A 27,743-nucleotide genomic window follows, 5' to 3' on the forward strand; every position below is an offset into this window, starting at 1 on the left:
GCCTAACACGGAGAGCAAGGGCTCTCTGCAGCATGCTGGCCAGGGAAAAGCTTTTCTACTCAAGTTGTGGCTTCATTCTAAACAAAACAAACTTGCTTTGCACATTATTTGTTTTCATGCAACTGAAAAAGAAAAAGATGTGACCAATTTGTAAGTAATGTGCACCAAAAGTTCTGCTTTTATGGAAACCACCAAATTCAATAACCGTAGATAGTTGTGTTATAGTAATTCAGTTTTACAGTCTTTGAGGAAAGACCACAGGAGTACAATATGTTGTTGTGAATGAATCCTAAAAAGAATGTAGGGCCAGATTCACAGCGGAGATACGACGGAGTATCTCAGATACTCTGTCATATCTCAGAGTATCTATGCGACTGATTCATAGAACCAGTTACGCATAGATAGCGCTTAGATCCGACAGGTGTAATTGTTTTACACTGTCGGATCTTAGGATGCAGTACCGTGGCCGCCGCTGGGTGGAGTTTGCGTCGTATTCCAGCGTCGGGTATGCAAATTAGCAGTTACGGCGATCCACAACGGATTTTCGCGTTCGGTACGTCGTCGCTAGTATAGTTTCTTGTCGCAATTTTAGGCGTCGTTTGACCTGCCCTAACTTTAGACAGCACACGTATGTGCTGTTTAAAGTATGGCCGTCGTTCCCGCGTTGAAATTGAAAAAAAAATTTTGTCTTGCGTAAAACGTCCGGGAATACGAAAGTACGCTACGCACGTCGTCGCGTTTGAAAAAATGACGTCACTTCGCGCAAAGCACGGCGGGAATTTCAAAACGGAGCATGCGCAGTAGGTCCGGCGCGGGAGCGTGCCTAATTTAAATGGCACACGCCCCTTTGAATTACGCGGGCTTACGCCAGAGGCTGCCAGCGTAAGTTTTCACGCAAGTGCTTGGTGAATCAGGCACTTGCGATGAAAACTTGCGGCGGTGTAACGTATCTACGATACGTTACGCCGCCGCAATTCTATGTGAATCTGGCCCGTAGTTCTTGCATTAAAGGGCACCTGGAAAAGTTTTATGTTTTAACATAAAGTTCAGCTGATGACCAATTTTTAATTCTAGGAAGTGTTTTATACAGAAGTATTGTGCAAAGAAGATTCTATATTGCATGCGCCAAGAGTCTACCATGTCTAAATTTAAAGAGTTCCTTCAAAGACCTGCAGACCAACAAAACATTCTAGAAGGTATTTTATTTTTCATTTTGCTTCTGCGCTTTCATTTACTTTTCTGACCTAAAAGTGTTAAAACTAAGGCAGCCCATAAATGATTAAAAAAAATTTGGATTCCCCCATTGTCACAGTATTAATGGGGAAATGCATCCTGCAGCGCTATTGTGTTCTGCTGGCAAGGGAAGGGGGGCAGGGTGAATGCAATGATTACAGCTAGCCACCAGCAGTAATTGCATGTAGAAAAATCCAACAGGCTGGCTGCACCCAAGTTGATTGATGGATCGACTTTGGTACAATAAGCCTGCCCATACTCGGATTGAACCTTGGCGGTCTCTGCTGAACTATCCGAATTTCAGTCTATATATGGCCGGCTTAAAAGAGAAGTGTGAGTATTTTTTGTTATTGCAGAATCATACTTGCCTATGCTGAATCTGGTCACCACTGACTCTGAGGCCGTGTACACACGATCGGTTCAAACCGATGAAAACGGACCGAAGTTCAATTTCATCGGTCCAAACCGTCCGTGTGTACGCCCCATCGGTCACATCAGACCATCAGGCCGCTTCAGCGGTGAACCGATGAAAACGGTCCGTCGGACCATTCTCATCGGATAGATCGACCGTGTGTACGCGGCCTCACACTGGGAACTGAGCGATCAAACACAGCCAATCGCTCGGTTCTCAGGGATCCCTGAGCAGAGAGCTGAAGACTGTCATTCACTGCTGTCTGCTCTGCCCCCCCCCCCCCCATTCCTGCACTCACTGGAGCACTGGGCTGTGGAGGGGTGGGAGCTGCTGGCAATCTTTCCCGATAATGTCAGGATCTTTCCCAAGCCTGGACCGGTTCTGTGATGTCAGCTGACAGCTGTCTGCTGAAAACAGGTCACAGAAGTGCAGAACGGACTACACTCCTGTGATTCACAGGGGAAGTACAGCTTAATGAGCTTTGGCTGCTGTGCTTGTATACATATGCTTATTATATGCTTTTTGTGTGACAATAATACAGGTTGTAAATAAAAGTTGTAAGACCGGGTACACATGGGCTGGAAATCGGCAAAAAATAGTCCGTTTGTCAGAAACTGGACGACTTTCAATCCATGGGCCAGATTCAGAAAGAGATACGACAGCGTATCTCCTGATACGCCGTCGTATCTCTGATTGTGCTCGGTTGTATCTATGCGCCTGATTCATAGAATCAGTTACGCATAGATATCCCTAAGATCCGCCAGGTCTCTTACACCGTCGGATCTGTCAGTCAGTCTGCAATTTCAGGCTGGCCGCTGGGTGGCGCTTCTGTATGTTTTACGCGAGGAAAATGCAAATTAGGATTTACGCCGATTCAGAAACGAACGACCACCCGGCGCTTTTTTTTTTTACGTCGTTTGCGTTCGGCTTTTTTCGTCGTAAAGTTACCCTTGCTATATGAGGGGTATGTGCGGCGTATCCTATGTTAAGTATGGCCGTCGTTCCCGCATCGAATTTTGAATTTTTTACGTCATTTGCGTAAGTCGTTCGCGAATACGGCTGGACGGAATTTACGTTCACGTCGAAAGCAATTAAGTTTTGCAGCGGATTTTCGAGCATGTGCACTGGGATGTTTTCACGAACGGCGCATGTGCCGTTCAAAAATAAACGTCAAATACGTGGGTTCAAGACAAATTTCAATAAAACACGCCCCCTACATCCCCATTTGAATTACACGGCCTTACCCTGCAAAATACATACGTTACGCCGCCGTAACTAAGGGCGCAAGTTGTTTCTGAATAAAGAACTCGCGCCCAAAGTTAGAGCGGCGTAACGTATCAGAGATACGTTACGCCGGCCGGACAGATACGCTCAGGTATCTGAATCCGGCCCCATGTGTACAGCTCCCTGTCTGACAGAAGTCGGTCTGACGACCAGCTTCTGTTGAACGTATATATTGGAAAACCAGCATCCAATCAGTGCTCTGGAAATCTGCGAGTGGGAACACATCTACCATTGACCGCATAGTCTGCAACTCCTGCTGCATCACTGGGGCAGTGAAAGGAAATTTCACCAGTGGGGACTCAATCCAAATAATCCAAACAATAGAATTGTTTTGTCTGCAGTTGCATTTAAATAATAAAGCATTAGCATTTGTTTTTAACGTTTTTTTCTTTTTGTTGTGTTTAGGAGCTGTTCTCATTGATCAGTACTGTAATCCTCTAGGAGATGTGAGTTTTGCAGATATTGAAACACAGATTGAAGATATCTTGAGAAAGGTGAAAGTTTACCTGAGTATGAAGAACAGTAGACACCCTAGTCTGTCTCTGCAGGCAGGTTTGTAATGTACACACAATTGTGAATCTCATTTTAAAACATGGGGCAGTTAATTTGCTATGCATAGCTGTTTTTGTGTTGTTCCCCATGATAAAGCTCTATGTGGTGGAGCAAAATGTGTTGGGGGTGTGGCCTGGCTGGAGACTGCCATTTATCTTGTTTCATGCACATGGGTCTTCTTCATGATGTGTAGCTTATGGATGTTTTCCTGCTGCAGCTTGGAGCTAGGACGAGTTCCTGGTCCTACCTGCACTCGCACCTACCTGAGTGCCACCTAAGTTTTGCTTTTGTGTCTCTTATTGCCTTTGAACAGCTCTTCCGGTATCCTTTTTTTAAACCTGTGCTTTGACCAATAATCTTAAATGTGCCGGAGTAGTATGCTCTTCGCCCAACCATTCCTATTGGCTCATCGGTATGATAACTTAAGCAGTCTTCCGATAGTATTGTTTGTAAGGCAAGCACCAGTCTTGTATTTGGACTGAAGAAACAATGAAAGCTGCTGTAGATATTTTAACCACTTCCCGCCCGCCATATAGCAGAATGATGGCCGGAACTTGGTTGCATTATCCTGACTGGGTGTCATATGACGTCCAGCAGGATAAGCTGCACTCGCGCGCTCCCAGGCAGCGATTCGTAGTGTGTCGATCCAACACGCTGCATCTCTGATCTAGGTAAAGCGCCTCTGACGTATGCTCTTTACCAGGCGATCAGCTGTATCCAATCGCAGCTGATCACATCCATCCACAGTGGTAACTAGAAAGTGCCATGTATCCGCTTTCCTCCATTCGTGCTCACAAGGGGCGGGTAGAGGAGAGCCAATCGGTGGCTCTCCTGATGTAAGGGGGGTCTGCTCTGATAATCGGCGCATTGATTTTCAGTGAAGACCCATCAGCAATACCCCACCAGTGATGCCCACCTGTATGCCAATCAGTGCCCATTAGTAATGCCAGTCAGTGCCCATCAGTAATGCATGTTATTGATCCCACATCAGTGCTGCCTATCCGTGCATATTAGTGCCACCTCATCAATGCTGCCTCATCTGTGAATGAGAAAATGTACTTATTTACAAAACTTCATAACAGAAACAAGGAAAAACATGTTTTTTTTTTTTTTGTTTGTTTGTTTTTGTTTTTCAACTTTTTCTCCCCTTTTTTTTTTTTTTTTTTTTTTTTTTTTGAAGCTCAAAATATAAACAAGCCAGAGGTGATCAAATACCACCAATAGAAAGCTCTATTTGTGGGGAAAAAAAAGGATGAAAAATGTCGTATGGGTACAGTGTAGCATGACCACGCAATTGTCATTCAAAATGCGACAGTGCTGAAAGCTGAAAAATGGGGGAAGGAAGGGGGTGAAAATGCCCTGTATTGAAGTGGTTAACTAATGGCTAATGTCAACTGTACTTTTATACCTACTACTAGTACTGGCCCCCCCCCCCCCCCCCTTTTTTTTTTTTTTTTTTTTTTTTTTTTTTTTTATGTGACAAGTACATTACTGAAACCCTGTTGCCAATTAACCAACATCTTTCTATAAGATTATATGTTCATTTAACATATTTTATGGATGCTCTGCCCTGTACTGCTGCTGGGCCCCCATCTTGTATGTGATATCAGAAGCTCCTGCAAACTGAGAGCTGTCACTCAAGTGACACTCTATAGCAGGGTTATGCAATTAGCGGACCTCCAGCTGTTGCAAAACTACAAGTCCCATCATGCCTCTGCCTCTGGTTGTAATGCTTCTGGCTGTCAGAATTCTGCTATGCCTCATGGGACTTGTAGTTCTGCAACAGCTGGAGGTCCGCTAATTGCATATCCCTGCTCTATAGTATTCCCTTATGAATTCCCCCATATGTTCAGCTACATAAAAGGTTTTGTAGGGAGCTGAAAGGAGCAGTGGAGATATTTGGCGACCACAGAGAGTAATTGGACACTCCCAGTAGAGGCATAGATTATGCAATTTTCTTTCCATTAACCATGAGTTGAAGATAAGAAAATTGCACCATTCCTCCATTAACACAGTGGGGGTTATTTACTAAAGGAAAATCCACTTTGCACTGCAAGTGCACTTGGAAGTGCAGTCGCTGTAGATCCAAGGGGGATATGCAAGGAAAATAAAAAACATAATTTTAGCTTGCACATGATTGGATGATAAAATCAGCAGAGCTTCCCCTCATCTCAGATCTGCCCCTCAGATTTACAGTGACTGCACTTCCTAGTGCACTTTGTAGAGCAACGTGGATTTGCCTTTCGTAAATAACCCCCCAGTGAGTGTTGATAGAGGAATTATCTGCACTATTGTATTCTGACAGCGAGAGGCTTCTGCCTTGTCTGAATACTGTTGGTGGCTATAGCTGGTGGCAGTAATTGTACAAAAACAGGCTGGTTATACCGAAAACAATTGATTTTTTTTTTTTTTCCTGCCACTAAATACTGCTAAAAGCCCATGTGTGAATGGGCACATAGGCCAACATGCAGGTGAGTTTGGAGGCAGAAAAAAAAATAGGAGCAGCTGCAAAAGTCCTGTGTGCATGAGGCCTTATTATAGTCATATATACAATCCTATCTTCTAATATATATTTTCCTCTATCTTTATAGGTGGTAGATCTCTCATTGAAGACCTTGATCTACAGGGGGAGGCACTGGATGCTCTAAATCATGTCCTCTTTGTTGACCTGAAGTTTCAAGGAAATGTATCAGATTTCTATAACCCTCTTAATTCCTATATGCACCAGGTAGGAATATGAAGAGTTTGTGTGATCTTTTGGCAATCATCGCTTGTATAAGTAAACTTGATTTCGTTACCCTCCATTGAGGGACATGAGGAGAATTCATAGAAATGTGGGGTTTTATGCAGCTTACTTCAGGAGGTGGACATTGATCAACAAATGTTAAAGGCCTTTCCACTGTAACCGCTCCCTTAGCCCAGGGCTCGACAAATCCTGGTCGCCATGGCGACTAGAAATAGTGTCCTGGCGACTTGGCTTGGAAGGTGGGCCATCTGGTGGTGAGCCGTTGGTATTACAAGTTAAGCATTACAAGTTAAACAGCAATTCTAATGTCATTTTTCACTATTTTTCACTGCCATCTTCTTCCCTCTAATTAGAACCCCCAAACATTTATATATATTTTTTTTATCCTAACACCCTAGAGAATAAAATGGTGATCGTTGCAATACTTTCTGTCACGCCGTATTTGCGCAGCGGTCTTACAATCGCACTTTTTTGGGAAAAAAATACACTTTTTTTAAATTAAAAAATAAGACAACGGTAAAGTTATCCCCATTTTTTTTAATATTATGAAAGATAATGTTACGCCGAGTAAATTCATACCCAACATGTCACACTTCAAAATTGCATCCACTCGTGGAATGGCGTCAAACTTTTACCCTTTAAAATCTTCATAGGCAACGTTTAAAAAAATCTACAGGTTGCATGTTTTGAGTTACAGAGGAGGTCTAGGGCTAGAATTATTGCTCTCGCTCTACCAATCGCGGCGATACCTCACATGTGTGGTTTGAACACCGTTTACATATGCGGGCGCTGCTCACGTATGTGTTCGCTTCTGCGCGCAAGCTCGTCGGGACGGGGTGCGTTTTCTGGCTCATAACTTTTTTAGCTGGCTCCTAGATTCCAAGCAAATTTGTCAAACCCTGCCTTAGCCGTCATACCTCAGTTTTTGCTTTTGTCCTAGGAGGATGGGGACTATTTCCTCAGCTCAGCTGAGGTAAAAAAAATGTTTTGTCTTTTGCATTGTGTAAATGGCGCCGCTGAAAGCCTCCTGTGTAATGTCCTGTTGGTGCTTCCTCTGCTCCAGGTGCCTGTCCATCACAGAGCATGTCCCACTCCACCCTTCAACAAGCATACTAAGCTTAGGCTCGCTCTGTGAATGTTAGCCAAGTCATAAAGTTCTGACTTCAGCTACAGTCCCCATCCGTTCTTCATGCCCCACTGACGCGTTTCTCCTGTATTGGGCTTAATCGTAGCATCTTTACTATATGGCTTGGTTGACATCCATAGTTGGGCCCGAGCTTGGTATGTTTCTATTTTTGTCTTTTCTTTTTCTATCAACATTCTCAATGTTCGTGTATATATTTTACTTTACTTTACTCAAGATATGTGTATGCTGTTAAAGCAAGTCTCTCCACCACAGGTATCCTTGTCAGCTTATCCTAGGCAATAACCAAAAGGCTGTACTGGATTGAAAATTGGGGGGATTGACTGTAATGTGATCTTTGGGCACTGAACTCGTATGATCCCTAGATATCTTGTGTCTAGCTCATTAGCCTCAGAGTGCTCCACGGGTCCAAAATTGTAGCACAGCAGTTGTGTGACCCTGTCTCTAAATACTCCATTGTGAGTAACGCCCACGGGGGACGACAGCTGACTGGAATGTGACCTTCGAGAACTAGGCTCTGCTAGTGACCCGTTCTTTACCACTATGTACTGTGTTTGTTCACATCCGAATGCTCCCCAGTTTAAAGCAGAAGTACATGTGTGATCTACAATGGTTTCTGCTCTCTCTATCTGTAAGAAAACTGAGGTGAACATGCCTCCATAAGGGGCAGCAAAATCCTGGAATGTGGCGATGAGTGTACTGCTTTGTACGTAGTGCTATCCCATCACTTGTGCGCTGTTTTCGTTAGCCGCAGAGTGATTTTCACTTTCAAATCAGGAGTACATTCCCGTGTTGCTGAGATCTCTATGTCTAAGTACAGTACAGACCAAAAGTTTGGACACACCTTCTTCTCATTCAAAGAGTTTTCTTTATTTTCATGACTATGAAAATTGTAGATTCACACTGAAGGCATCAAAACTATGAATTAACACATGTGGAATTATACATAACAAAAAAAGTATGAAACAACTGAAAATATATTTCATATTCTAGGTTCTGCAAAGTAGCCACCTTTTGCTTTGATTACTGCTTGGCACACTCTTGGCATTCTCTTGATGAGCTTCAAGAGGTAGTCACCTGACGCAGCACCCCATCACTCTCCTTCTTGGTCAAATAGCCCTTACACAGCCTGGAGGTGTGTTGGTGTCATTGTCCTGTTTGAAAAATAAATGATGGTCCAACTAAACGCAAACCGGATGGAATAGCATGCCGCTGCAAGATGCTGTGGTAGCCATTCTGGTTCAGTATGCCTTCAATTTTGAATAAATCCGCAACAGTGTCACCAGCAAAGCACCCCCACACCATCACACCTCCTCCTCCATGCTTCACGGTGGGAACCAGGCATGTAGAGTCCATCCGTTCATCTTTTCTGCGTCGCACAAAGACACGGGGGTTGGAACCAAAGATCTCAAGTTTGGACTCATCAGACCAAAGCACAGATTTCCACTGGTCTAATGTCCATTCCTTGTGTTCTTTATCCCAAACAAGTCTCTTCTGCTTGTTGCCTTTCTTTAGCAGTGGTTTCCTAGCAGATATTCTACCACGAAGGCCTGATTCACACAGTCTCCTCCTAACAGTTCTAGAGATGTGTCTACTGCAAAAGGTGGCTACTTTGAAGAACCTAGAATATGAAATATATTTTCAGTTGTTTCACACGTTTTTGTTATGTATAATTCCACATGTGTTAATTCATAGTTTTGATGCCTTCAGTGTGAATCTACAATTTTCATAGTCATGAAAATAAAGAAAACTCTTTGAATGAGAAGGTGTGTCCAAACTTTTGGTCTGTACTCTATGCCTCAGCAAGTGTGCCTCTATAAGGGACAACAATATCCTAGTAAGTACTATGTGAACAAAATCTCCTGCGCTACCAATACAAAGCAATCACCTAATGCACTAAATACTGTGGGTGGCTGCTCACGCCTAAACATGTACCCTTTATATGTGAAATGCATACATAAAAATAGTGAATACAATCCACAGTCCCAGTGCTGCAAATCAAAAAGTTATATATGTCTATGTAATGTACTGCAACTTAATAAATGAATGAATGCACGACCTTATATAATCCTGAAACGCTTCAATACTGATAACTAAATCCACAAATCTAAATGCTATAAATAATCAATAAAGTGCATTCATCACATAAGTGTATCTGCAAATCAATAAAAGTACTTTGAATAGTAATTAAATTCACAATCCCAGTGCTATTAAAAAAAAAAAAAAACTATAAAGTGCATACATTTGCTGGAAGTGAGTCCATAGTCCCAGTGCTGTAAATCATGTATTGCAATCACATATTTACAACTGCATCTTGGCACGTTTTTGTTCCCATACACTATGGCCCAGATTCTCAAAGGAGATACGACGGCGTATCTCCAGATACGCCGTCGTATCTCTGAGTCTGAGCTGTCGTATCTATGCGCCTGATTCTTAGAATCAGTTACGCAAAGATTTCTATTAGATCCGACCGGCATAAGTCTCTTACGCCGTCGGATCTTAACTGCATATTTACGCTGGCCGCTAGGGGCGTGTACGCTGATTTACGCCTAGAAATATGTAAATCAGCTAGATACGCAAATTCACGAACATACGCCCGGCCGACGCAGTACAGATACACCGTTTACGTTAGGCTTTTCCCGACGTAAAGTTACCCCTGCTATATGAGGCATACATGCGGCGTACCAATGTTAAGTATGGACGTCGTTCCCGCGTCGAATTTTGAATTTTTTACGTCATTTGCCTAAGTCGTCCGTGAATGGGGCTGGACGTCATTTACGTTCACGTCGAAACCAATATGTCCTTGTGGCGTATTTTGGAGCAATGCACACTGGGATATTCGTGCCGTTCGTGAAAAACTTCAATCACGTCGGGTCACAAGTTATTTACATAAAACATGCCCCCCTGTTCCAAATTTGATTTAGGCAGGCTTACGCCGGCCTATTTATGCTACGCCGCCGCAACTTACGGAGCAAGTGCTTTGAGAATACAGCACTTGCCCGTCTAAGTTGCGGAGGCTTAACGTAAATAGGATACGTTACGCCCGCACAAAAATACGCCAAACTACGAGAATCGGGCCCTATGTGTGTAACACTCTACTCTGCATGAGTGTTGTGCTCACCATTAAGTGAATTCACCGCTCACCTTATTTGTAGGCAGGCCATAGATGGTGTGAATTTCTTTCCTGCAACCAGAGTGTGTGTGTATATATGTGTGTATATATATATATATATATATATATATATATATATATATATATATATATATTGCTGTCAGTTAAACGCGTTAACGGCGTTAACACAAACCCATGTTAACGCCGTAAATTTTTTTATCGCGCGATTAACGTTCGGGGGTTATACCGGGATGATGCCTGCAGCCGCAGGCATCATCCCGGTACCGTTGTTTAGAGCGGGCGATCGGCTATCCAAACATAACAACCGATGCGGCTAAAAGCCGCTCGGTTGTTATGCCGGAGGAGCGGGAGGGGACATCCCCCCCCCCCCTCCCGCCGCCTTTCGCCGCTCTGACCGGGCCTCCCGTCCCACCGGGAGACCCGATCCTCCATCCGGCGCCTTCTGTGTTCAGGCGGAGACTGACACTAAGCCGTAAACGGCTTTGATTCAGTCTCCGTATTGAAACCACGGAAGCGGCTCATGACGTCACTTCTGGGTTTCTCGGCTGCCAATGTCGTCGGATTTAAAAAAGTACACAGTATTCAGAATCTACGTTTTCGGCGATCTGAATACTTTGAAGTGCAAAGGAGGGCTCGGAGGTCTTTTTAGACCCCCGATCCCTCCATAAAGAGTACCTGTCACCACCTATTGCTGTCACAAGGGATGTTTACATTCCTTGTGACAGCAATAAAAGTGATCAAAATGTAAAAAAATAAAAAAACACAATTTAATATTATAAAAAAAAAAAAAAAAAATAATAAAAAAAAAAAAAAATGTTTTAAAGGGTGAACCTCCTTAATCGCGCGATTAATCGTGAGTTAACTATGACATTAATGCGATTAATCGCGATTAGAAATTTTAATCGCTTGACAGCACTAAGGTTAGCCTCCTCCACTTTGTTGAAGTTCATATTTGCCATTTCCATATTCCTTCCCTATTTTTTCTTTTGCCACTTTTGGCTAATTATTTCTTTGAAAACTCTTCTAATATTTTCTCTTCCACATCCGTTAGATCTCTCAGTGGCTGATGTCCACCCCTCAGTTGGGTTGCTTTTGGACATCCCACATGTCTACAAACTTCTATATCCCTGTGTCCCTCAATGGCCGACAAAATAAGATTTTTGTGTTTACAGTAAAATCATTTTCTTGTAATCCATTTAGGAGCACAGATCCCACCCCTTTATGTCCTGGCTGTATGTAGTGCTTGCTCACAAAACAGAAGCAGGATGTTTTTGTTGGCTGATTTATAGTGAACCTAAAAAGTGTTTTCTTTGACTGTGCCCTTTCCTGATAGCAGATGCATATAATTCCACACGTCAATGAATTTCCTGTGTCCCTTAACTGATCCCAAGAAAGTACAAAATTAATATTTTTTGTGTTGTCTTGGCTTGTGTTGTCACAGATCTGGTTTCTGTATGATAATGCTAGGGAGATTTTATATTTAGCTGTATTAGTGATTATGAACCAATATGACTTTTATGGCATCTTTTTAGGGAAAAAAGGTGTCCTATAGCATGCCAGCAGTTCAGAGTGGATACTGTATAATATAAAGTGGGTATAGAAAAGAATCATCCCCCTTTTTAAAATGACCACATTTTGTCGCTTTGCAGCCTTTTTGTTCAATACAGCTGTATTTAGTGCAACTTATAACATCCAAGTGAAAGATATAACACCAACATGTTATAAAAAAAAAACAGAATCACTGAGTTGGAAAAAGGATCACCACGCCACCCCCCCTCCTAGACTCTCCTTGGATCAGGACGTCACTCCAAACTGGATGAAAGAGCCAAGAGGAAACTGGTCGGAGGCTACAAAGAGGCCTACAGCAACTCTGAAGCAGTTGCAGGAATTTATGGCAAAGTGGTCATTGTGTGCATGTGACAACAATATCACAAATTCTCCACATGTGTGGCTTGTATGCAGGAAAAAAGCTTCTCAAGAAAGGCCACATGCAGTCACGACTGAGCTTTGCCAAAACGCACCTTGAAGATTTTGAGGCCACATGTAAAAAGGTGTTTTGGTCACATGAGACTAAAATCAAATTATTTGGCCTCAACACCAAATGATATGTCTGGTGGAAATTCAATACAGCTCACATCCAAATAACACTATTTGGATGTGAGCTGTATTGAAGTAAAGCATGGAAGTGGTAATATCGTGTTATGGGGATATTTCTCTGTAGTAGGCACTGGAGCACTTGTCAGGATAGAAGGGAAAATGGATGGGGCAAAATACCATCAAATTCTTGAGGAAAATCTGCTACCCTCATTGACAGAAAGTTGTCAATGGGAAGAAGGTTTACCTTCCATCATGACAATGACCCAAAGCACACAACTAAAATGATCACACAATGGTTGAAGGAGAACAAAAGGTGAATGGCCTAGTCAGAGCCCAGACTTAAACCCCATTGAAAATCTGTGGAATGACTTGAAGGCTGCAGTCCACAAATGATCACCTTTTAAATTAAACTAAACTTGAGCAGTTCTGCAAAGAAGAGTGAGCAAATATTGCAGAGTCTAGATGTGCAGACTAAAGGTTGTAATTAAACCAAAAGGTAATTCAACAAAATACTGACATAAGGGGGTGATCCTTTTTCCAACTCAGTGATTCTGTTTTTAAACTTGTTTTTATTTTTATCTGACATGTTGGTGTTATCTTTTATTGGATGTTATGAGTTCTACTGCGTAAATACAGCTGGATAAATCATGCACTGTGTCTGTCTTCATTTCTGGCTGCAAAGCAACACAATGTGATTTTTTTAAAGGTGATTATTTTCTATACACGTTGTATGTTATTCAAAGCAAACGTTTTCTCAGAGATATATGAGATCTGCCATTGCTTACCACCTTCTGAAAATGCTGGTTGACTTGCTGCTATGCTGATTCACTGTGTTCAGTACTTTTTAAGCCACTCACCTGCAAATGGCATACATACCAGGAGAATAGCCAAAGCCAATGGTCCTTTTAAAAATACTTGTACAGGTTTACTGACTCAAAGTACTAAAGTAAGAATGGGAACCTGAAAGCTAGGCACCTAGCAAGTGCAGAATGAGACATCAGCAACTGCAATCTTCATGTTTCATGTATAAAGTGATTATGTTGCCTGGGCACTAAAATGGTCTGTTTGTACCTGCTATTCTGTCAGAACTCCTAGGGTTATGGATACATTATGTTGTGAGAACAGATGGAAACAATGCTTGGCAGAGTTATTCTTTAAAAATGTTTTTTTTTTTTTTTTTTTAAGGTTCTAATTAATAAGACAGGAATCCCCATAAGCCTCTGCGTACTCTATCTCACACTTGCTATGCGCCTGGGAGTTTTTCTGGAGCCAGTCAATTTTCCTCATCATTTCATGCTAAGATGGTGCCAAGGTACCCGTGGGTAAGAAACTCTTTCCTATAACTCTATAGGTCATACATTTTGGGCTGGTTGGAACATTTCTGACCAGATTAATACATTTTACTCAAATCTGCTAGGAAGGAGAAGTCTGCAGCAGTCAAACCATTAAATGCAGGTAAAAGACAACTTTTATACTCCTAACTTTAAAACATTTATTAAACAAATGTTGCATATCTATTTTGCTTATTCTTTGTAGGTGCTGTACTTCAGCAGTGTTAGGGTTGTTATAGATGAAGATTGCTAGACCACATAGTATTCCATTTGCACCATAATTAACCATAGCTCCTATATATTGTGGACATGACTAGTTAGTTTTATAAAGTCTGTGGCAAGGCAAATAAACCAACTTCATTTGATTTTAAAGTAGAATATCTTGCATATGAAATAAGAGCACTTTTTTTCTGGCACTGTAGAAATCTCAGTAGTCAGAGCTCTGGACACTTACGCCGTCGTATCTCCTTTAAGAATCTGGGCCTATCTCCAGATACGCCATCGTATCTCTGAGTCTGAGCTGTCGTATCTATGCGCCTGATTCTTAGAATCAGTTACGCATAGATTTGTATTAGATCCGAACGGCGTAAGTCCCTTACGCCGTCGGATCTTAACTGCATATTTACGCTGGCCGTTAGGGGCGTGTACGCTGATTTACGCCTAGAAATATGTAAATCAGCTAGATACGCAAATTCACGAACGTACGCCCGGCCGACACAGTACAGATACGCCGTTTACGTTAGGCTTTTCCCGGAGTAAATTTACCCCTGCTATATGAGGCGTACATGCGGCGTACCAATGTTAAGTATGTATGTCGTTCCCGGGTCAAATTTTGAAAATTTTGCGTAAGTTGTCCGTGAATGGGGCTGGACGTAATTTACGTTCCCGTCAAAACCAATACGTCCTTGCGGCGTATTTGGAGCAATGCACACAGGGCTATGTCCACGGACGGCGCATGCGTCGTTCGTTAAAAACGTCAATCACGTCAGGTCACATAACATTTACATAAAACACGCCCTCCTGTTCCACATTTGAATTAGGCGGGCTTACGCCGGCCTATTTACGCTACGCCGCCGCAACTTACGGAGCAAGTGCTTTCAGAATACTGCACTTGCCCGTCTAAGTTGCGGAGGCGTAACATAAATAGGATACGTTACGCCCGCTCAAAGATGCGCCGATCTACGTGAATCTGGGCCTAAATGCGACTGCGATCAGAGGGAATTTGGTATCATGTTTTAATGACATTAAGCTAAGCAAATTCCATCTTATGGACAGTTGTCGGGTTATAAATTTGGGAGCTGCCATTGCTGACTTGAGTTAAAGTTAGACGTTCCCGGGTTTTTATTCTGGATTCACTACTTGGCGAATTACACATCTGAAACAAGTATGTAGGTCCAGAATCCCAATCCAGTATTTCAGTGGCTGTTAATGATTTAGTCTAGGGATACACTATTTTAATCTTTTGCTACGAAGAGGTCACCACTTGGGGTTTCGCCACTTGCTGCCAATCGCCTGAATAGGCTTATGCTACACAAATTTTAAGTAGCTAATTTCTGCTACTAAAATTGTTAGAGGTTACTAACTATTTGTAGCAAATTATTACTAACCAAAGTAATCGCTAAGGTATTGGCATCTTTTACCCATCAATGTAGCTCACTCCATTGGGAGCCATGTGTTCCATTTGTTTAGAAGTCATTTGCTAAACCTAAAGTGGTTCTAAAACAGAAGTGTTGTGTGTTTTTTTGTTGTTGTTTTGTTTTTGTTTTTTAATCTTCATTCATAATTCATAATTCATTATGCATTCTGCACGAAGATTAAAAAACAAAACATTATGCATTAAGGTAAAAAAGCATATAAGTGCAGCCCAAACCCCTTGTTCTGCGCCTCTGAAAAGCGATCAGAGTGTGTCTGCGTCTGTGTGTGTTTATAGATGGTGAGGAAGTGATATAATGCCATCTCACCACCTGATTTAAACCCATGATGCACGAGTTTGCGACACAGTAGTACTGTAATTAGAGGTTTAAATCGGGTGTGAGAACGCGACACTATGACCGCTGATCTTTGACTTCTCCCGTTTTGTTCAGGTAGATCTCCACTTTAACGTTTCCTACGGCCCCATACACACGATAGAATCCATCCGCTGAAAAATCCCAGCAAATGGGTTTCAGCGGATAGATCCTATGGTGTGTACACTCCAGCAGATCTGTTTCCGCGGATATTTATCCCCTGGGATGGATTTCCAGCGGATAAATATTTGATGACATGCTATCAAATCGATCCGCTGGTCTGTACAGACTCACCGGATCCATCCGTCCGAAGGGATCCCCGCATGCGTCGTAATGATTCGACGCATGCGTGGAATTCCTTATATGACAGCGTCGCGCACGTCGCCGCGTTATAATCGCGGCGACGGCACGACACGTCATCGCCAGAGGATTTCGGCGCGGATTTCGATTCGATGGTGAGTACACTCCATCGGATGGAAATCCGCGGAAATCCTCGAGAGGATTTATCCGTGGAAACGGTCCGCTGGACCGTATCCGCGGATAAATCCTCCCGTGTGTATGGGGCCTGCCTCTGCTCTAGCATATTCAGGTGACCGCAAACAAGTGGCTACATTTCATAGCTGCAAGGAAAAAATAAATTGGCTGTGTAGCTCAAGGGTAGGTCAATGACCATTCTACATTTGCATTTTTGTTAAACAAGCAGAGCATAAAACTCCCATATTTCTGTCCTGGCTTTTTGGCTGGGGTTACTGTAGCACATACAGTGTCTTTTTTTTTTTGCATCCCTATTCCCCAATTGACCATAATTGAACTTATAATGATAGGGCCAGATTCTCGTAGATCGGCGTATTTTTGTGCGGGCGTAACGTATCCTATTTACGTTACGCCTCCGCAACTTAGAAGGGCAAGTGCTGTATTCTCAAAGCACTTGCTCCGTAAGTTGCGGCGGCGTAGCGTAAATAGGCCGGCGTAAGCCCGCCTAATTCAAATTTGGAACAGGGGGGCGTGTTTTATGTAAATAACTTGTGACCAGACGTGATTGACGTTTTTCACGAACGGCGCATGCGTTGTCCGTGGAATATCCCAGTGTGCATTGCTCCAAAGTACGCCGCAAGGACGTATTGGTTTTGACGTGAACGTAAATGACGTCCAGCCCCATTCACGGACGACTTACGCAAACAACGTAAAATATTCAAAATTCGACGCGGGAACGACGTCCATACTTAACTTTGGTAAGCCGCATGTACGCCTCATATAGCAGGGGTAGTAACTTTACGCCGGGAAAAGCCTAACGTAAACGGCGTATCTGTACTGCGTCGGCCGGGCGTACGTTCGTGAATTCGCCTAACTAGCTGATTTACATATTTCTAGGCGTAAATTGGTGTACACACCCCTAGCGCCCAGCGTAAATATGCAGTTAAGATCCGACGGCGTAAGAGACTTACGCCGGTCGGATCTAATAGAAATCTATGCGTAACTGATTCTAAGAATCAGGCGCATAGATACGACCGCTCACACTCAGAGATACGACGGCGTATCTGGTGATACGCCGTCGTATCTCCTTTGAGAATCTGGGCCATAATGTTTAGGCTAGTCACTTTTTGAATATATTTTGTAATCCTATAACCACACTATAAAATATGGGTAATATGTTTTGGTAATTACTGTGACATATGCCCCAGTGCTATTTGTATAATGCAATTTGAGTTTTGTAATGATATAGCTGAATCATTCACTGCTATGTCACAAGCTTTCTTGCACATTTCTATTGAATATTAGTTGATGGGACACAGTTGAATGAGTTCACAAGAGCCCTAGGTTGTGGTATAGCAAAGCTACATTGGATGTCCCTAGTCATTGTGTAAAACCTTTTGATTCTAAATGTTCCAAAACATATGTTTTATATTTCCCTGCAGAAGTTCATTTGTTACAGACTATGTTTTTGTGGATGCATTTGGATCTGGAAAATACCGGACTGCTAAAGAGTGTGAACACCTGATTGGTCAGCCTGTAACGGAAGAGTTTTTTGCAGCTGTCAACACTAAGGAGGTCCTACAGCGTATGGTAGGAAACCTGCTCAACCTCGGCAAAAGGTAGGATTTCCACATATCCCTTTATGTAGAATTGTATTTCCTGCTTGTACTATACAGCAGTGGTCATCAACCCTGTCCTCAGGGCCCACTAACAGGCCAGGTTTGCAAGATAACTGGAATACAGATATCATTTGCTGCTCAGTGATTGCAGTATTCTAGTCTGCATCTCCCCAAGGTAATACATAAAACCTGGCCTGTTAGGGGGCCCAGAGGACAGGGTTGATGACCACTGATCTACAGGATACAGATTTGTTTTAAACCATTACAGTTGGGTTATATGCAGGTATCTTTATGTGACTAGACACTGGCAAAAAAAGACTGCAAGGACGTTCCCTATAAAACCTCTCCCATTGTCCTTAGGTGATGGATTTCTTCCATGAAGATTCCTTCATCACTTGGTTGCACCAATAGCCATTGTGGCTTATTATGCAGCTTCCAGATCGGAGGACATCTCAGTAGAGCCTGATGGAAGATGCAGGGCCTGTAATGTTGCTTTGCACTGGATCCTACTGTGGGTGCTTCCCTTAGCATGGACTGCAGCATGCCAAGAGATGGCCAAAGGCTGCTTCACAGGGCTCAGAGGTGCGGTCTGCCTGGTGCGGAGCCCAGCCTCTGAAGATCCCTGCCCTTCATGGAAAGGACTAAGACGGGAAGGGGTTAATGCCCCTCTTTTTGTGGTAATGATGTGGTGAATACACGGGGCAGAAGTCCTATAAACATTCAATCCCAGGATGTCGTTACTTGTTTTTCACTTGGGGTTCAGAAAATCTGCCTTCCACTCATCCAATGGTGGAGTCCCAGAATGGCCAGTGTTAATGGCACTTTGGTGTTATTTAAATGCCCTCCAGAGGGCACCTGCAGCAGTGTTGTGGTGCCAAGCACTTTTCTCTGGTTATATCACTGTACAGTACCCGTGCAAACTGGGTACTACTGCGCCAGTGCAGCTAAAAGCATGTACTGCACACGTGTCACCCCTTTTTCAGAGAAGCTTCCGAGCCTCTTCTTCTTTGCATTCAGGACATCCGTCAAGCAACTTCTACTGGTCTAGAGCATAAGGACATATTCATATTGGTTTATTTTTGCTGATCCTCGATTACAGCGGTCTACAGGTGTTGGCACACAGATATCTCTCCCCTGCACCACTGCTGTAGAGGTCATGAATACCCCACTGGGGACATTTTATCTCCACACATGGCGGACCATAAGAGGAAAGATACGTAGTCAGATTGGTTCAAAACTTCAGGCCCTGGTACCCTCCCCCTGATGTTTGTCTTCAATCTGCTTTCCTTCCCTTATGGCCACGCTTGTCTCATACTTCTTTCTAGAGGAATATTTTGTTAAAGTTAAACTCAAAACCAAAAATGTTCTATATTGCAGCTTACTCCAGCTCCCACTTTATAAGAAGATCCAAAAACAGTTTTTTGTTTCCTTTTTGGGTTAAAGGTTTTACATAAATATCATATCATTGTAAGTATTCTCTTAGTGGTAAATGATTTGCCTCAGCCCTCTAACGGCTACATCTGTTGGGACTGTTTGTTTTGTTTAAAAAACAACAGACTTGCTGGCAGGATCACCGGAAACTAAAGGAAAAGCCTAAAAAGAAGGACCAGACTCACAGATTGGGGTACCTGGGTCTGATGCTTAAAGTGATATTCAAGGCAAGTTTAAAAAAATATATATTTTTTTAACCACTTAAGACCCGGACCAATATGCAGGTAAAGGACCAGGCCCCTTTTTGCGATTCGGCACTGCGTCGCTTTAACTGACATTGCGGTCGTGCGACGTTGCTCCCAAACAAAATTGGTGTCCTTTTTTTCCCACAAATAGAGCTTTCTTTTGGTGGTATTTGATCACCTCTGTGGTTTTTATTTTTTGCGCTATAAACAAAAATAGAGTGACAATTTTGAAAAAAATTCAATATTTTTTACTTTTTGCTATAATAAATATCCCCCAAAAATATATAAAACAAAGTTTTTTTCCTCAGTTTAGGTCGATACGTATTCTTCTGCATATTGTTGGTAAAAAAAAATCGCAATAAGCGTTTATCGATTGGTTTGCGCAACATTTTATAGCGTTTACAAAATTGGGGATAGTTTTATTGCATTTTTATTAATAACTGCGACATTATGGCGGACACATCGGACAATTTTGACACCTTTTTGGGACCATTGTCATTTTCACAGCAAAAAGTGCTATAAAAATGCATTGTTTACTGTGAAAATGACAATTGCAGTTCGGGAGTTAACCACTAGGGGGCGCTGAAGGGGTTAAGTGTGACCTCATATGTGTTTCTAACTGTAGGAAGCGGGGCTGGACGTGTGACGTCATTGATCGCCTTTCCTTATATCGGGGAACAGACGATCAATGACAGTGCCACTGTGAAGAACGGGGAAGGTGTGTTTACACACACCTCTCCCCGTTCTTCAGCTCCTGTGACCGATCGGGTCCCGCGCACGCGACCCACGGCTGGGCACTTAAAGAGGACGTACAGGTACGTGCTTGTGTCCAGCTGTGCCATTCTGCCGACGGATATCGGCGTTAGGCGGTCCTTAAGTGGTTAACAAACATGTTTTACTTACCTGCTCTATGCAATGATTTTGCACAGAGCATCCCTGATCCTCCTCCTCCTATCGGGTCCACTGCCAGCTCTCTTGGCTTCTCCCTCCTGCCAAGTGCCCACAGAGCAAACCGTTTGCTGTGAGGGCACCCAAGCAAGCTCGTTCCCAAGCTGCTGCTCTGTGTGTCTATTCACACACAGAGCTGCAGCTCAGTCACACTTTCTGGCTCTTCTCATTGGCTCACTGGCTGTGATTGACATCAGTGGGAGCCAGTGATGTCAGCCAATAAGGTAGAGTCCCTGGAGAATCGAGGCTCTAATGCACATTGCTGGATCGCAATGGGGCTCAGGTAAGTATTAGGGGGTCACTCCAGACCATTGCAACATTCCTTGAACTGCCCAATGCATATGAACCCCAAGGCCAATCTCTCCCCAATGTTGTGGAGTTCTATTCCAGCAGTGGAGTTAGGGAAACCTTGTTACCATAGTGGTGGATTGTTCTCTCAACAGATGCCATCCTGGCAGTCCTGAACACCTTCTTGGTGCAGGGAGCTTAGTTGTTGGGGAAGGCACACCTTCCAATCATTATTCAGGACTATTCCAGTGCTGCACTCCTACTCCTGTTTTGTGGGGTTCACCCAACAAGAATACAGTTGGAAAATGCTACAACCATGGCTTGCTTCAGTAATTAAGGATGAACCAGCAAACTTAATTCTCTTGGGCAAAATGTCATGTTTTGCCCATGTCCTTGTCCACATGCCAAGCATGGAGATTTAGCAGTCAGACTTTCTTAGTCATTAACGTCTGGATCCAAGAGAATGGGCTGTCCAACCGGAGTTCTTTAAAGCTCTTTGCCACAGGTTGGGAACACCAGATTCAAACAAACTGGACAGGTTGATGGAAGGATGATTGGAGGTGTGAAAGTTGTAATGCCATGCTGTCCTAGCTACATAGCACTATTGTTGGTGTCAGGTGTTCGTTCCTCAATTTACATGACTAGAGGTCATTCTATTTGGAAGAAAGTGACCAAGGCCTTCAGGGATAGTTGTTTCACTTTGACATAGATGGACTGCTTGTGAACTAGTTGTTCTCTCTATCTAAAATGGGCACTTTGCTGTCCTTGAAAGAATCTCTTTTGCTTAAAGGAGAATTTCAGCTAAAGCTTGTTTGGCTTTACTTCTACTGTGGTTACAGGAGTGCAGTTTGTTCTGCACTCCTGTGACTTGACCTGTTTTCCGCTGACAGCAAGGTAAATCCTGCTGTTGGCTGACTTCATAGAGCCAGTCTGACTTCATAGAGCCTTCAGAAAGATTGCAACCATATGGTCAGGATCCACCCAGGAAAAACATCCAATGATGAATGCAACACTTAGCGTTATCAGAAGGATCGGTAAGAAAACAAAGTTGCGGAATTGTATAGGCCCTATGACACCAATTCTGGGTAATCCGAGTTTTGAGCCAGGTCTAAAAGACCGATGTTTTAACAATCTGAGACGGAAAGGAATCAGCAGGCTGACTCATTTTATGAGAGATAATCATGTGATGCATAGTGAGGAGCTGGAGCAGGCATACGGGGGGGATCTAGATTTATGGAGACAAAATCAGTTGAGAACTTTCATAGGTTCTTTGAAACTCCGATTGGAAGATATAGGGGTACCCTCGAAATTTGAGGAAATCTGTTTAAAAAAAGAACCAATGAGACACATGCTCTCATATGTATAATTTATTGATCGAATCAAATGCACCACAAGAATTGGTTTTTATACAGGCCTGGGAAAAGGATCTGGGTATAAAGTTCTCAGAGACACAGAAAAATAAGATCTTTTCATTCACACATAAAGCATCAATTGCATCTAGGTATCAGGAAGGGGGATACAAAGTATTGACTAGGTGGTATAGGACACCAGTATCATTAAATCGGATCTTTTCTAATACTTCAAAAGTTTGCTGGAGATGTCATAAAGAAGAGGGCACCATGGTACACATTTTTTGGGGTTGTCAAATGATAAGAGAGTTTTGGAAGATGGTCTCAGATACAATTCTGGAGATCACCGGGGTGAACCTTGGAGACAGACCTGCAGCTTTTTTGTTATTTGACATCCCATTATCTCTGGAAAATTATAAGCAATCTTTGCTGTGACATTTGATAACAGCCGCAAAGGCTTGTATACCAATCCTATGGAAGAGTACGGCTCTCCCAACAAGGTCACATTGGCTCAGTAGAATAACGGAGATCCAGTTGATGGAAAATCTTACGATGGGAATGAGGGAGCGAGAGGAGGAGTATTGGAGGACTTGGACTCCATACATAGAATATAGGGAACAAAGGGCCAAATCCTCAGCCAGGCGGCGTAACTTAACTTTCAGCAGTTAAGTTACACTGACTTAAAGTTTTTACCTAAGTGCCTGATCCACAAAGCACTTACGTAAAAATTTCAAGCCGTGTAAGTTAAGTGCCGCCGTCGTAAGGCGTTCCTCCTCTCCGGGGGGCGTTTACAATTTAAATGAGGCGCGCTCCCGCGCCGGCCGTACTGCGCATGCGTGTGACGTCATTTTCCCGACGTGCATCGCGCGAACGTAATTGACGCCGGGCGGCTTTGTGGATTGCGACGGGACACTAAAGTTGCGACGGGTGAAAAAAAGACGCGCCGGGAAAACAAATAATTAAAAAAAAAAATGACAGCGTCGCTCAGCATGCATTCCTGAGAGGGAGAACTCCATGCCAATTTTCAACGAAAAAAAACGGCATGGGTTCCCCCCCCCAGGAGCATACCAGGCCCTTAGGTCTGTTATGGGTTGTAAGGAGACCCCCCTCCGCCGAAAAATCGATGTAGGGGGTCCCCCTACAATCCATACCAGACCCGTATCCAAAGCACGCTACCCGGCCGGTCAGGAATGGGAGTGGGGACGAGCGAGCGTCCCCCCCCCTCCTGAGCCGTGCCAGGCCGCATGCCCTCAACATGGGGGGGTTGGGTGCTCTGGGGCAGGGGGGCGCACTGCGGGCCCCCCCACCCCAGAGCACCCTGTCCCCATGTTGATGAGGACAGGACCTCTTCCCGACAACCCTTGCCGTTGGTTGTCGGGGTATGCGGGCGGGGGCTTATCGGAATCTGGGAGTCCCCTTTAATAAGGGGGCCCCCAGATACCGGCCCCCCACCCTAAGTGAATGGATATGGGGTACATCGTACCCCTATCCATTCACCTGTAGGCAAAAAGTAAAAGTTAATAAACACACAACACAAGGGTTTTTAAAATAATTTATTATTCTGCTCCGGATGCCCCCCCTGTCTTCGTTATTAGCTCAATTACCAGGGGGGGCTTCTTCTTCCACTCTCCGGGGGTCTTCTCCGCTCTTCGGGGGGGGTTTCTTCTTCCGCTCTCCGGGGGGGGCTTCTCCGGACTCCGGGGGGCTTCTTCCATCTTCTCCCCTCTTCCGCTGTTGACTCAGCGAACCCCGGTTCTTCTGCAGCTCTCCGGTACCTTCTTCTTCAGCGCTGGCTGCCTGCTATGTTTGTGTGTTAGCTCGATTTCAAACAGGCAGCCGGCGCGGTCTTCTGTGACGTCATCTTCTCTTCTGTTCTTCTCCCCCTCTTCCGATGTTGACTCGTCGCCTGTTGTCGCTGTAATGATGGAAGCGCGCCTTGCATCCCATTTATATAGGCATCACCGTCCCATCATGCTCCGGTAGGTACCCACGTGGTGGGTGCACGTGGGTAGGCACCCACCACGTGGGTACCTACCGGAGCATGATGGGACGGTGATGCCTATATAAATGGGATGCAAGGCGCGCTTCCATCATTACAGCGACAACAGGCGACGAGTCAACATCGGAAGAGGGGAGAAGAACAGAAGAGAAGATGACGTCACAGAAGACCGCGCCGGCTGCCTGTTTGAAATCGAGCTAACACACAAACATAGCAGGCAGCCAGCGCTGAAGAAGAAGGCACCGGAGAGCTGCAGAAGAACCGGGGTTCGCCGAGTCAACAGCGGAAGAGGGGAGAAGATGGAAGAAGCCCCCCGGAGTCCGGAGAAGCCCCCCCCCGGAGAGCGGAAGAAGAAACCCCCCCCGGAGAGCGGAGAAGACCCCCGGAGAGTGGAAGAAGAAGCCCCCCCTGGTAATTGAGCTAATAACGAAGACAGGGGGGGCATCCGGAGCAGAATAATAAATTATTTTAAAAACCCTTGTGTTGTGTGTTTATTAACTTTTACTTTTTGCCTACAGGTGAATGGATAGGGGTACGATGTACCCCATATCCATTCACTTAGGGTGGGGGGCCGGTATCTGGGGGCCCCCTTATTAAAGGGGACTCCCAGATTCCGATAAGCCCCCGCCCGCATACCCCGACAACCAACGGCAAGGGTTGTCGGGAAGAGGTCCTGTCCTCATCAACATGGGGACAGGGTGCTCTGGGGTGGGGGGGCCCGCAGTGCGCCCCCCTGCCCCAGAGCACCCAACCCCCCCATGTTGAGGGCATGCGGCCTGGCACGGCTCAGGAGGGGGGGGGACGCTCGCTCGTCCCCACTCCCATTCCTGACCGGCCGGGTAGCGTGCTTTGGATACGGGTCTGGTATGGATTGTAGGGGGACCCCCTACGTCGATTTTTCGGCGGAGGGGGGGTCTCCTTACAACCCATAACAGACCTAAGGGCCTGGTATGCTCCTGGGGGGGAACCCATGCCGGTTTGGAATTTACAAATTGCCGTGGAGTTCTCCCTCGGGAATGCATACCAAATGCCGTCGCTTGAATGGGCCTTTACAAGGTGTGACTAACTTTACACTTTGTAAAAGCAGCCCTAGTTTTACACCAGGCAAACTAACACTTACGGCGAAAAAACTAGGCACAAAAGCTTTGAGGATCGCCCTAAGTGCTAATTTGCATACTAGAAGAGGCATTTCGACTCGAAATGCCCCCAGTGGCGGATGCGGTACTGCATCTTAAGATCCGGCAGTGTAAGTCCCTTACAGATGTCGGATCTTCTGCCTAACTTAGGAAAACTGCTTCTGAGGATCAGTTCCAAAGTTAGAACCAGAGATACGACGGCTTACGCCGGAGTATCTCTTTTGTGGATATGGCCCAAAATCCCTAGGGAAGAAAGATGGACAATTATATAAAACATTTTTTTTTTTTTCTCTTTCTTTTTCTTTTTTTTTTTTTGGGGAGGGGGGGGAGAACAATGAGGGAACTATAGAACTATTACTCCCTCTGAGGTTAAGAGGCTCCTCCGACGGTCATAGTCGAAGGGTGTAAGACCATTTGGAAGGTAGTAGTACAGCCAGTGAAAGGGAGAACAGACACGAAATAGGACGTAGCAATTTAAAATAAAGATTATGAGATGTTTAGTTGATGTTTCAAATGAATGTTATGATACAGAAGATATTGAAATTGCTGTATTTATTTTTTCTGTATATGAAAGGAAAAAGAGAAACATATATAAAATAAAGAATTATAAAAAAAAAGGATCCACCCAGGAGCCTGGACAGGCACCTGGGGTCAGCCTCTCAGCGAGCATGCGGAAATCCTGAGCCAGCCACTTCCTTACACATTCCACAGCCCAACACTCCAGTTAGTTCTGGGGGAGGGGGGGGCACAGCAGAGAGTGGTGACTGACAGTCACCGCTCTCTGCTCCCAGTGGCAGGGAAAACTGAGTGATCATCAGTGTTTAATCACTCGGTTCTCGGCCTTAGAGTCAGTTGGGGACAGATGCAGCATGGGATCAATGCTGCATCCACCTAGGTTAGTATGATTTAAAAAAAAACAAAAACCAATACTTTTCTTTTAAGGTGTAGAAAGACTGCTGAGTCTTGGCCTGTAGAATTTTCTCTTTTGTTGGGCCATTTGTTAAGAGTTTTTTTTGTCTCCACAATATATAGGTCCATGTATTTCTTACTACACTCACTGCCCTCTATATACTAAGATACCTTGCTTGTGTTTGGGTGTAGGGTCTTTAGGATGTACAAGTTTCTGTCTCGGCGTATTGCTGGGCTTGAAGGATAGAGGGATGCTGTGTTTGTTATAGATATTTCTGAGTTTTTTTAGTCACTCCTGCTATGTCTGTATAACTATATTTCTGAATGTGTTCTGCTTCTCCTTTTCTGTTCAGTGGTCCAGATTTTTTTTGTTTGACCTTGTGGATAGTTTTAACAAAGGCCTAATGCCGCGTACACACGATCGGGGTTCGTCTGATGAAAACGGTCTGATGGACCGTTTTCATTGGACGAACCGATCGTGTGTGGGCCCCATCGTTTCTTTTCCCATCTGTGAAAAAACTTAGAACCTGTTTTAAAATGATCTGATGGTTAAAAAACTGATAGAAAAAAACAATCATCTGTGGGCATGTCCATCGGTTAAAAATCCACGCATGCTCAGAATCAAGTCGACGCATTCTTGGAAGCATTGAACTTAATTTTTCTCAGCACGTCGTAGTGTTTTACGTCACCGCGTTCTGACACGATCGTTTTTTTTTAACTGATGGTGTGTAGGCAAGACTGATGAAAGTCCGCTTCATCGGATATTTGATGAAAAAAATCCATCGGTCCGTTTTCATCGGATGAACCGATCGTGTGTATGTGGCATTAGTCTGGATAGGCACAAACATTTAAGACAACCCTGAGATGTCTGTGTTCTTTGTTTTTAAACTCTTTGGCCCAGATTCTCAAAGGACTTACGACGGCACAGGGCCATGTACGCCGTCGTAAGTCCTAATCTGGCCCGTCGTATCTATGCGACTGATTCTTAGAATCAGTTTCGCATAGATATCCATTTAGATCCGACAGGCGTAAGTCTCTTACGCCGTCGGATCTAAACTGCAATTTTTTTTTGCCCGCTAGGTGGCGGTTCCGTCGATTTCAGCGTCAAGTATGCAAATTAGCTAGATACGCAAATTCCCGAACGTACGCGCGGCCGACGCAGTAAATTTACGACGTTTATGTTAGGCTTTTCCCGGCGTAAAGTTGCCCCTACTATATGAGGCGCAGCCAATGTTAAGTATGGCCGTCGTTCCCGCGTCGAAATTTTAAAAAGTTACGTCGTTTGCGTAAGTCGTCCGTGAATGGGGCTGGACTTCATTTACGTTGACGTCGAAACCAATGACGTCCTTGCGACGTCATTTGGAGCAATGCACACTAGGATATTTTATGGACGGCGCATGCGCAGTT

At 44.2% G+C, this 27,743-nt stretch overlaps 1 protein-coding gene across 1 annotated transcript in view; it reads left to right on the plus strand.

Annotated features, from left to right (window-relative positions):
- FBXO21 (F-box protein 21) overlaps positions 1 to 27,743 on the plus strand; it is a 70,379-nt gene that overhangs the window by 17,168 nt on the left and 25,468 nt on the right. Inside the window, exons 4-8 of the mRNA XM_040345911.1 lie at positions 1,075 to 1,196; positions 3,335 to 3,481; positions 6,073 to 6,209; positions 13,787 to 13,923; positions 17,855 to 18,031. Of these exons, the coding sequence (XP_040201845.1) occupies positions 1,075 to 1,196; positions 3,335 to 3,481; positions 6,073 to 6,209; positions 13,787 to 13,923; positions 17,855 to 18,031 (720 nt within the window). The remainder of the gene's footprint in view (positions 1 to 1,074; positions 1,197 to 3,334; positions 3,482 to 6,072; positions 6,210 to 13,786; positions 13,924 to 17,854; positions 18,032 to 27,743) is intronic.

This window comes from Rana temporaria, chromosome 1 (genome assembly GCF_905171775.1).
Source record: "Rana temporaria chromosome 1, aRanTem1.1, whole genome shotgun sequence".
Lineage (NCBI taxonomy): Eukaryota > Metazoa > Chordata > Amphibia > Anura > Ranidae > Rana > Rana temporaria.